Source organism: Sinocyclocheilus grahami, unplaced genomic scaffold (assembly GCF_001515645.1).
Source record: "Sinocyclocheilus grahami isolate Dianchi unplaced genomic scaffold, SAMN03320097.WGS_v1.1 scaffold324.1, whole genome shotgun sequence".
NCBI lineage: Eukaryota > Metazoa > Chordata > Actinopteri > Cypriniformes > Cyprinidae > Sinocyclocheilus > Sinocyclocheilus grahami.
The window spans coordinates 1,567,385-1,579,801 of NW_015505503.1; the positions used below are offsets into that span (position 1 = coordinate 1,567,385).

Here is a 12,417-nt window from a genome sequence, read left to right on the forward strand (position 1 = left end):
TTTTGGGACGTGACCTAAAGATAACGACGAGTTAATAATATTGAGAAGCGGTTCTTCTGCTACAGGTAACAACTCTTTTAATAATTTAGTGGGTACAGGATCTAATAGGCATGTTGTTGGTTTAGATGCAGTGATAAGTTTATTTAGCTCTTCCTGTCCTATAGCTGTAAAGCACTGCAGTTTATCTTTTGGTGCGATGAATGAAGCTGAAGTATTATACGCTGTAGAATCTACATTTTTTATTGTATTTCTGATGTTATCTATTTTATCAGTGAAGAAATTCATAAAGTCATTACTATTAAACTGTGCGGGAATATTTAGATCGGGTGGCGTCTGGTTATTTGTTAATCTAGCCACTGTGCTAAATAAAAACCTTGGATTGTTTTGGTTATTTTCTATGAGTTTGTGGATATGCTCGGCCCTGGCAGCTTTTAGAGCCTGTCTATAGCTGGACATACTGTTTTTCCACGCAATTCTAAAAACTTCCAAGTTAGTTTTTCTCCATTTGCGCTCAAGACTACGAGTTTTTTTCTTGAGAGAATGGGTATTACTGTTGTACCATGGCGCAGTACGTTTTTCTCTAACCTTTTTCAATTTGATGGGGGCAACAGCTTCTAATGTATTAGAGAAGATAGTGCCCATGTTGCTAGTTATTTCGTCTAGTTCATGTGTACTTATTGGTACACAGAGCAGTTGAGATAAATCAGGCAGGTTATTTGTGAATCTGTCTTTGGTGGCTGGAACAATAGTTCTGCCCGGACGATAACGCGGAGCCATATAGTTAATATTAGTAATACGCAGCATGCACGATACAAGGAAATGGTCAGTAACATCATCGCTTTGAGGTACGATATCTATATCAGTAAGATCAATTCCATGCGATATAATTAAATCTAGCGTATGATTAAAACGATGAGTGGGCCCGGTGACATTTTGCTTTACTCCAAAAGAGTTTATTAGGTCAGTAAACGCAAGTCCTAATGCATCATTTGTATTATCAACGTGAATATTAAAATCTCCGACAATTAGCGCTTTATCAACAGTAACCAATAGGTCTGAGAGGAAATCTGCTAATTCTTTTAGGAAATCTGTATACGGCCCTGGTGGTCTATACACAGTAGCCAGAGCAAGAGCTACGATAGATTTCTTTTGCATATCTGACAGTGTAACATTAAGCATTAGTATTTCGAATGAGTTAAACCTGTATCCTGTCTTCTGAGTAACATTGAGAATATCACTATATATTGTTGCAACACCGCCGCCACGACCAGTCTGACGGGGCTCATGCTTATAATAGTAGCTTGGTGGAGTAGACTCATTTAGACCAATATAATCATTAGGTTTTAGCCAGGTTTCAGTCAAGCAGAGTACATCAAAACGATTATCTGTGATCATTTCATTTACAATAACTGCTTTGGGTGAGAGTGATCTAATGTTTAGGAGCCCAAACTTTAAAAATGGTTTTTGTTCATTTATTTTAAATTGTTCTGGTTTAATCACGATCAGATTTTTTCTAGATACACACAAACAAAAAAAAGCCACGAGAATGAGCAAATAATGAGTCAGCTATTGCTGTAATTTGATTTGTATGTGTGTTTCTGTGTATGCAGACCGGAGGAGCGTTCAGGGGAGGATGTGGACATTATCTTGTCCCATCTGAAAAGTGTGAAGGCCTTTGAGAAGTTCCACCCTGCACTACTTCAGCAGATCTGTCTGTGTGGCTTATACGAGTGTCTGGAGAAAAGCATCACATGTCAGTCAAACACACACACACACACACACACATGCACTAACGCTCACACACATAGGCCTACATATGATGTGAAAACATTGTTTGTTGACAGTATTACTTCACACAAGGTTGCATCGTGACTGGGTCTAGTGTAATGATATGATTTTTTCAGTAGGGCACTAGCTTCTCTCTGTTTGTGTGGATTAGTGTACAGGCAGGGTGACATTGGCACTAACTGGTACACCGTCCTGTCCGGTTCCCTAGATGTCAAAGTCTCAGAAACTGCAAACCATCAGGTACGTTGTCATGTCAGTTCTGTTTTTAAATGATAGTGAACAGAGCTATCAGATCTATCAAAGAAATGATAATATTAACATTTTAGGCTTTTCATTTATGTGCATCATTTAACTTCATATGTTTCAGAATCCTCAATATCACCACATAACAAATGAATAACTTGATTCATGAATTAATAATTGATAATAATCTAAACAACTACAATAAGTATATCCAGATTTATTCTCATGCATACAGTACTCTCACTTAGTATTTACTATATTTGACCCTGGACCACAAAACCAGTCATAAGGGTCTGGAATCCGGAGATCTGCGGCGGAGCCGGAGCGACTTAGGACCAAGGTGGAGCTGGCGGGAGGAAAGAGCCTAACGGAGCCAGTGGGACGGAGCGACGAAGTGCAGCCAGAGGAGCAGAGTCCTGAGGCGATGGCGGGTCGACGCCCTACCAAGGCGGAGCCGGAGGGACGAGGGTGCCCAGTGGAGCTGGTGGACTGATGGGTGACGGTGGAGGTGAGGGAGCTAGGTGCCGAGGTAGAGCCGTTGTGTCTACGGGCCGAGGTGGAGTCCGGGCCTCGGAGGCTGGAGGCAGAGGTGAGGGATGCTCCAGCCATGATGACGATGGAGAATGGCAGACCCGCGGCGCTTGTACCGTATTGATGGTGGGCTGAGGGCAAGCAGAAGGGCTGTCAGACGACAGCAGCCCCAACCAGCCAACTCTCATGGCTGGACTTGGGGACTGAGTCACTCTCATGGCTGGACTGGGAAACGGGAGCCCACTCTGGGCTGGACATGGGAACAGGAGACGAAGGAGGACTGGACGGGACCAGCGGGGACGAAGGAGAGAGGAGAGGGGTCCAGTCGTTCTCCAGATCTGTTTCCCAGTCAATAACGTCCAGCAGTCCCAGATGCACAATAAGCTCACCCTCAGCTGCGGTGCAGTGGGCGGAGTGGGCACCGTCCACGGCTTGCGCCCTCGTGGTGGGCACTGTCGCCGGCTCTCGCACCTGGTCTGACGGGTGGGGCTTCACATCAGGGGCGATCCTCCACTCAGTCGCTCGGCTCATTGATCGCGGCGGTAATGGGCTCTCTGTCATCGGTGGGCTTGGGCTGATGCTCTGCACCGTGGGGAGATGGTGGGCAGGGCACTGGGTCTGGAGTGGAACTTGCTATAATCCTCAGGCGAGACAGTGAGAGGCAATCCTTTTCTCACCAGAATCCACTTCACAAATATGGCGAAATCCTCTCGAGGACCATCTTCGGACGACGGCACTCTGCTCGCGGTGTTCAAACATGCATTATAGAATGAGCAGATTGCGTCATCCAGGTAGCTGGTGGTGTTAGCTAACAGCCGGAACAGTCTCGTATGGTCCTCGAGAGATCTCTCCCCCTGCTCCAGCTGGAGGAGGAGATATTCCGGGCGAAAGAGGGCATCCATGAAGGAAAATGGGAAACAAAAACGGAGAGTGGACACACGGAGGTAACGGTTTGGGTCGGGTCTTCTGTCACGTTTCGCTGTGGGAGGAACGATGGAGACACGGAGAAACATTCAACAGTCTTTAATACTTGAATCACAGGGGGAAAAACCACAACAGGAACACGGGAAACACACGACATCCAACAAGTAGACCCGACAAAGAACTAAGGAACAGACAGGAACTAATATACACAGGGCAATCAGGGGAACACAGGTGCATGGAATCATAAAGCAATCAAACTAAACAAGAGCAGGAAAAAGACCAAATAAGGAAACACAGGAAGAACTACGGGGGCAAAACGGGTCCAAAAGTATGACAGGAACATTATCTTTACTTAATATCCTAATGATTTTTGGCATAAAAGAAAAATCAATAATTTTAAACCCATGCCATGTATTGCTGGCTATCGCTACAAATAAACCTGTGCTACTTATGACTGGTTTTGTGCGCCAGCGTCACGTATCGAAAATCTTAACTGCTTGATTGTTTATCGTTGCAATCGTATATTGTTGCAAAATGAAAACTATATTATCAAACAGCTCTTTATGTAAAGTTGGATATATAAGTATGTTCAACTTCATCTGCTTATGTACGGTACACCAATGTAAAGCAATATGTACCATATAGCAAATCTGAAACTGCTTGATCGCATGTTTTGCATGCATTGTAAAATGTAAGCTGTATTTATTATCACATAGCTCTAATCTGCTAAATGTGACTATAATGCATGAAGATATTAAAATATTATAAATATTAGCAACATGATTTTTTTGTAAAGCTGCTTTGAAACAGTGTATTGCTGTATAAATCTTGCTATTTAAAGCACTATATAAATAAATTTGACTTGATAATAGAGCATACACATACTCACACATTCACTATAGTTCATCAAGGACAGTTATGTAAATCATCATTTACATAACTGTTATTACATCACATTAACAGGTCTCCTTAGACGTACAATATATCACCTACAAGGAGTTATATTTAGGTACAAGACAATTATGAGAGAAGATGGAGCACTCAAAAGCTTTCAGTTTCAAATGTTGTGTCAGCTAAATTCTGTTCAGTTTGCTGAATGTCCCTCATTTGTCTCTCTGTTCTTTAGCAATTGCTTTTTGTTCTCTGTGCTTGTGTTGTGAGCAACAAAAAAAAAAACTTTACTGGAATAATTTTTTAGTTGCTAGGTAGAATCTGAACTGGAACTAGACTTACGATTCCCATCCCAAGTGAAAACGAAATATGATCTTATATTCAGCTGCTCACAGTGGACGTTTTTTATTGAGTGCAGGTGCTTATTATAGACCGCAGCAGAAAACTAGAGCAACTCCTAACAGATCTGCGTCTTACATTACAAACCTTAGGGACAAATGAGCTGACCTCTCTCTTTCTCTGTGTGTGTTGTCCTTGAGAAAGGCCTGAATCTAAGTGGAAGTGCATCAGTCTCTAAGTCAGAAACATCTCAGATGGCTTATATATGACTCCTCTCTTCTCATCTCTTCCTCTCTGAAAGAGTTGACTCTGACCTGTGTTTCTCTTCATGTTAAGGATGCTGTCACCATCTGTACGTTGGGCATCGGCACAGCTTTCGGGGAGTCTATTCTGGACAACACGCCGCGGCATGCCACCATTGTCACCCGAGAGTTCAGTGAACTGCTGCGGATTGAGCAGAAGGACTTTAGGAGCCTGTGGGAGGTATGACAGATTACTGAGAGGATAGCAGCGACACCTATATGAACAACCATGATTGAAGTTGTATGTAGCTGTTTTGTTTAATTTATTGTGTAAATTAGGCAAGTGGAAACTTGAATATCGGTAAAATAAATGATAAAAATAATACTTTTAAAAGAGTGCTTATTATGGAAGTAATACACTTTAATAAAATAATAAACTTACAGTAAGTGCTTATATTATATTAAAGTGCATAATCTTATATTAAATGCTATTAGCTCAACTTTACAGTATTTTTGGACCCACCTACGTAGGACTTAAATAGATCTTTTTCATGTATTTGTCAAATATATTTGTAATTACACATTTGTAATGATTAAGTTGCAATATAATACATATACAAATATATATATAAAGAAAAACCTGAAAAATCTTTTTTCTTTTAAATGAGCATTTTTGTCAGGCTCCTATGTTTAGGTTTCAGTAATTTCACTTTAATGGCAAAGAAAAGGCTATTAGTCATTTATTGAATGCTTTATTTTCAAAATGTCCAATGTTATTTTCATAGGAGCCTGATAAAAATGCTCATTTAAAAGAGAAAAATCTCAGGTGGACATATATATGAATGTATATATTAACCTTAAATGTAATATCAAATAACACACTACAGTTAAAACTATAATCAAGTTTTAGCATGTTAGTCAATACATCAAAATAAGCGCACTTCCTTGAAACATGACAAAAGATTATTGAAACAATTATTTAAGACATACTTTAAAGTAATACAGTATTACAAAGTGCACTTTTTAAAAAGTGTACTTAAGTGTGTTAAGAAACAAATGTACTTTCCTTAAGTACACTTAAGTGGCCTTTTATTTCATTCATATTATATTGTCTGCAAGTGCAATTTTTAAAACTTTGACATTTTGAAGTACAAGTTCACTTTCAAAATAATTTGGCACTTCTTTTTTCCACACAAGGGCAGCCATATAAAAACAATAATGAATTGAATTTAATTTGAATTGACAGGCCCAACCTATTTTACATTTGTAATGTGATTTTTGAGTGACTCTCATATTGAAGGGGAAAAAATGTAGAATGAGACTTGATTTTATCAATCTGGAATTAGATCCATGAAAGTGGATGTTACAGAAAGTAAGAAAATAGGATGGTATTGTGATGTCAGACATTTCACTTCATACAAAACTGTACGCTGTGTCAACGAGCCCCTGAATCCACACTGGTCCACCCTTAATTCCCAGACTGCCACAATTTATGCAAAAAACTAAAAAGTTAAAAATGTATTTACGTCTGTAGCCAGCAGGAGGCAGCGAGGGAATAAGAAATGTTCTGTGGTCATCCTCTAGTTCAGTGGTTCTTAAATAGGGAGCCAGAAGTCAGGAGCCACTAGGAGACCTAAGCACACTTCCAAGGGGGCTAAAGATGGATTAAAACACTCTTAAAATAAGCTAAAATAGCTAAGCATGAAGATGTCTTATCCCATCCTCACAAGACATTGGAAAAGACCATAGGCCATAAAGAACCTTAAGAACCCTTGGTTCTTAAAACTTCTGTAGTTACGGAATGTAACTGTTTAAATGTACTTAAAATTAATTTACTTAGTTCTTTTATTATACTGCCACTCCTCGTTTCTGTAAGTAGGCAGCTTTATCATTACAGCAGCTCCAAAAATATTTGAGTCTACATGGCTTTGAATGATGAATGTCTTTAAAGGTCTTGAATAATGGATGGCCTTGCAGTCAAAACGGTTGAGAAACACTGCTTTAGAGTGACACTATAAATGTATGTTTTCTGTATCGTTTATGTAGAGAGTCGGGGGATTTTAGGCATGTTGTGCTCACTTCCCAGCACTCAGGAATTTTCGATCACTTATTCTTCAAAAACGCAACAGATGAAGAAGCTTTTTTTGTCCTTTTCAATCTTTGGCAGAAAAGACAGCAGTGCTTCTGCTCTTCAGGGCTGTGAGTTTATTTCTATCTTAGTCTTTCATTCTCTCGTTTTGTTCTTTCTGGCCCGTGGGCAATCAGAAATTCTGGGCCTGATGGAAAGCTTTTACTGGAGCAGGTCAGAGAAGGACAAAGCAGCCTGGAGCTAAACCAGAATGAGAGGAAGACAGGGAAAACAGGAGAAAGAAACAAAAATAGAGGAAAGGAAGCAGAAGGCTGAGGAAAGATATCAAGACACAGAGTTCCCCTGAGAGGGACTGTCCTTCTGCTGAGTGTGTGTGTGTGTGTGTGTGTGTGTGTGTGTGTGAGTGTGTGAGTGTGTGAGTGTGTGAGTATGTGTGAGTGTGTGAGTATGTGTGAGTGTGTGTGTGTGTGTGTGTGTGTGTGTGTGTGTGTGTGTGTGTGTGTGTGTGTGTGTGTGTGTGTGTGTGTGTGTGAGAAGCCCACTGGGAAACTGAGAGGACCAGCAGAAGTTCTCTGCTGTATCTGCTATAACTCTAAGGTGATGTCTTAACTCATGATTTCTGTTTCTGGCTGGCTGCAGTTATAATCTATTTATAGTATTTTTTTTCTCTGACTGTTATAAAGATATATAAGTATTTATGGCTGTTTTGATGTGGTGATTTGTGCTTATAAGAGAATCAGTGCTGAACAAGTTAGTGTAGTGTTAAGCTTGTGTGCGTTTTTTAATTTGAAAGACACAATAGACAGGTTCTATAAACATGCCACTGGTCAGTCTGTGTTTCATTACATTTGTTTTTATTGTGTTGGAAACTAATCTGCTCTGTATTGAGATTTTACAGTAGTGCGCGTTTAAAAACAAAATTTCTGAATTTAACAATCAAATGTGGTAGTGTTGTTTGAATAGTTTTTTGAGTACAGTAGATACACTCGCACAATGGCACACACTCGTCTAACTGAGTTAAAAGTGCAGGTTATTGTTAGCTGGATCTTCACTGGCTGTCAGTCATGTTGTGCTGTGCTGATGTGTTAATGATGATTTGATTGAATACATGTCTGTGTGCAAAGCTCCTGAACAGATCAGTGAGGTTCAGTGCTGTCTGACTGCCTCGGTCTGTTGGAGTGAAGCATCATGGTGTTGTGTGATATAGAGAGGTCACTGCAGCTCAAACATCAGATTCCTCTAGTTATTATACCGTTATCCTAATGACATGATTATAAAAACATACAAACACTTAGTTTAAGGCCTAAAATACACTTGTAAAGAGTGATAAGTATATTAAGTAAACTAAAAAACTGTACTTGTAGATAATAGAATATTAAAGAAATAAAAGGCCACGTAAGTCTAATTACTAATGTTTAAATACATAACATACAAGTTTCAGTAACACTTTAGTGCACTTTAGTGCAAAAAACTGGTTGCTTATTAGCATGCATATTATTAACATATTGGCTGTTTATTAGGGCTTATAAAGCACATGTTCTGCATGACCATATTCTACATCCCTAATCCTGCTAAATACCTAAACTTAACAACTACCTTACTAACTATTAATAAGCAGCAAATTAGGAGATTATTGAGGCAGAAGTTGTAGTTAATGGTTTGTTAAAAGCGAAAGTAAAGTGTGACCCAGGTTTCAATAGAAATTACATTAAAATATATTTTAGTGCTGGTCAGTGCATTCAGCAGTACACTTAAACCATATTTCAAAGACAATAGAATTATGATATTATTACATATAGAGCCTACTTAAGTCCTACGTAACTAGGTCAAAAAACACGTTGAAGTTTAATGGCATTTAATATAAATTTAAACTATAACAATTTTCATGTAAACGCAATTTAGATGCAATTAAGTATCTGAAATCATTCATTTCGCACTCATTTTTAAGTATATTATTTAATAAGCATGCAATTTTATTAAATATGCTAAAGTGTACTTCTTTTTCACAAGGGTAACATAAGCTTACCAGCATAGTTTATACTGTTGCTCATCATTAAAGTTGCTGAATACTAGATGTGTATGTGTTGATATGTAAATGTTTGTGGTCATATACACTCATTTTTAAGTATATTATTTAATAAGCATGCAATTTTATTAAATATGCTAAAGTATACTTCTTTTTCACAAGGGTAACATAAGCTTACCAGCATAGTTTATACTGTTGCTCATCATTAAAGTTGCTGAATACTAGATGTGTATGTGTTGATATGTAAATGTTTGTGGTCATATAATAAGCCTATGGTGGTGATTAGATGAGTTTGGTTTTCTTAAATGATCTGGGTGGACTGTGCTGGAAAAGGGATTTTAATTGCGAATGATGGAGTGTGTCTAGACTATACATAAAACTCACATTACAAAATAACAGGAGAAATCCCTTTGTCCATGATTTGATCACTTTAAGATTCAGTTTAGAGTCTGTTTAAAGTCCACGTGAGCCAGATGCTGCCGACTTCAGTATTGTGATGCATTTCCAACTGAAATGGAACACTGAATAGAGGATGGGGGTTTATTTTAGCACAGCTCCTCTCCATCTCTCTCTAACGGCTGGAGGGCTGAGGTTAAGGATATTCTGTTCAGTCCATCAAACTGACGTCATCTGAGAAGGAATGGCATTCCAGAGCGGAAGCAAATTTACAGATTATTTAAGCACCAATTTTGTTTTCTGTGGATTAACTTGCAAGGATTAATTGTTCACCTCAATACTAGCAATGTGCGTTAACAAAATAGATAGTGCCAGTTTTGATTTTTGATTTGCAGACTGTTTTACAGTTGTGTAGAGTCAGCTTACTTTAACAAAAATAGCAAATGACTGCTCGAATGCTTTCTGACTCCTTTCCGTTTACAGTTATAGATCTTATTCACATGTCTGCTGGGAAAGAGAGGTGTGTTTGTGTATGGGGTTGTGTGTGTTTGTAGTGTAATGCTTGGTCACTGGGTGGGTTGCACAGAGAGCTGACTAACAGGAAACCAGAGAGACATTGAGTGTCTGTCTGTCTGTGTGTGTGTGTGTGTTTAGGGGGATTTTGGGATGGGCAGGATGACCATGTCCCCATCCCACCCACACAAGCTTACACCCATCTATTATAACCACATACTATATATGCAAACATATGACAAAAAAGGTTCTATAATGTGATTTTGAGCTTTTTAAATATTTTAAATCGTCAGCTATATATGCAACCAGCATTGCGCCATCATTAAACTTAATCTGAATGTGAAATAGATACGTATTAGTAATAAAGTCGTATGGCGAAAGGAACACGGATTTGGTTCCCACTTAATTCTTCAAAATGTCACTAACCAAAACAATTTCGGTTACATTCACTTTTGTTGTCCAAGGAGTGCAGTCAATGGGAACCGAAACTGTCTAGTTATAACATTCTTCAAAATATCTTCTTTTGTCATACAGGATTGGAATGACATGAGCTCAGTAAATGATGACAGAATTAGATTTTTTATTTTTTGCAGTTTTGGATGAATTGTTCCTTTAACAAGGTTTGAGGAGCAATATGTAATATAGTTACTGCACATAAGCATAAAATTGCCATAATTTTCAGTATACTGGGTTCTCTGAAAAACAATCCTATAGCCAGTATAGTTTATAAATTACGTTATTATGATAAATAATTTGTATACGGTAAAAGACTGTAAAAATGCTACTGTAAAAACATAATTGGCTTAACTGGCTAATGCAATGTTCCCTTACCCTGTACAATGAAAGACTGTAATAGATCTAATGGGACATTTTATTTTTTTTTTTTTTTGCAGTTTTGGATGAATTGTTCCTTTAACAAGGTTTGAGGAGCAATATGTAATATAGTTACTGCACATAAGCATAAAATTGCCATAATTTTCAGTATACTGGGTTCTCTGAAAAACAATCCTATAGCCAGTATAGTTTATAAATTACGTTATTATGATAAATAATTTGTATACGGTAAAAGACTGTAAAAATGCTACTGTAAAAACATAATTGGCTTAACTGGCTAATGCAATGTTCCCTTACCCTGTACAATGAAAGACTGTAATAGATCTAATGGGACATTTTATTTAATTTTACATAATAAAATACTAAAATACTTGAAATACTATGTTTTGGAAGTTAAAAAGTCATCTAATTTACAATTTATAAGTCTACTTATTTTACAGTGAAAAAAACATAAATTGACATTCCCAGAATTATCTGTGTGTCACTTTATGTGTGAGTTCAGAAATTGTATTTCTTCTTAGTTTTTTTCAGTTATGTGCATGAGGGTTTTATGTTACATCTTATGTGGTTAACTGAATGTTTATTGCATTATTTAAGTACGATGTGTGTTACCATGATGGTGTTTTGTATTTGTGTGTATGGCACATAACATGATCTTGGTCAATACCAAGTGCATCTACAATTTATGTTTATTTCTATTTATAATTATCATCAATTACCAGTATAACAATGTTATAAATAGTACCTGGTTTTCCTGTTTTGGCTGCTCATTGGCATTTAGAGGAAACTGTATTCATATAGATAAAAGACAGCTTTGACAGAAATCAGCAGCACCTGTAAGTAACTCGTTTCTATTTCAAAGCTGAGGCATCATTAAGAAGACGTAAACCTGGATTGGGGATCTAGTCAATTTTCAGTAAGGAGGACATAGATTAGAAACAATTTGACATTCCCAGAACATATGAAGAAAAGTACCTGGCAATGCAGTATTACAGATATGGCAATTATAAGTCAGTTGTAGTTTCATTTTGAATCTCTTGTAAGGAGTTATGTATGCTCTGTGGATGACTTTTAAGTGAATAAGGTGATGAGCCAGATTTTTGGAAGTGATTTATAGTTGATTTTAAGGGGATTTTCATTATCTCATACAGTATATTATACATCAGTACAGATGGCAGAGTACTTTCACTTTATGTCTGTGTCCATCTTCTTGAAAATACTGAATTATTAAGTGAAACCCTGTTACCTTTAACATGCCTGAACAAACAAACACAATTTTAAGCATGTTAGTCTGCAAATATGCTTGTTTTTAACTGTTAAACTTACTTTGTGTGCAGGTCCATCTTAAACAATGAATTATTAAAATCAATTATTGCTTATTAAGTCATTATTATTAATAGAACTTCAACCCTATTGAACAAAAATATGGTTTTTACACGCGTATGTCTGTGTGCATGTGCAGTCAGTAGTCATCAGACCATGATGATCGGAGTACACAAATCGCCTAGCAACCACTCTGCTCCCGTTCAGCCCTACACACACACACACACACACACACACACACACACACACGCTTACTACATCAGCACTCTCTTCTGCCC

General features: G+C 37.9%; 1 protein-coding gene across 1 annotated transcript in view; it reads left to right on the plus strand.

Moving 5' to 3' along the window:
* LOC107602294 (rap guanine nucleotide exchange factor 4) overlaps nucleotides 1-12,417 on the plus strand; it is a 34,780-nt gene that overhangs the window by 7,287 nt on the left and 15,076 nt on the right. The window contains exons 2-4 of the mRNA XM_016294755.1: nucleotides 1,611-1,753; nucleotides 1,940-2,028; nucleotides 5,053-5,199. Coding sequence (XP_016150241.1) covers nucleotides 1,611-1,753; nucleotides 1,940-2,028; nucleotides 5,053-5,199 — 379 coding nt within the window. The remainder of the gene's footprint in view (nucleotides 1-1,610; nucleotides 1,754-1,939; nucleotides 2,029-5,052; nucleotides 5,200-12,417) is intronic.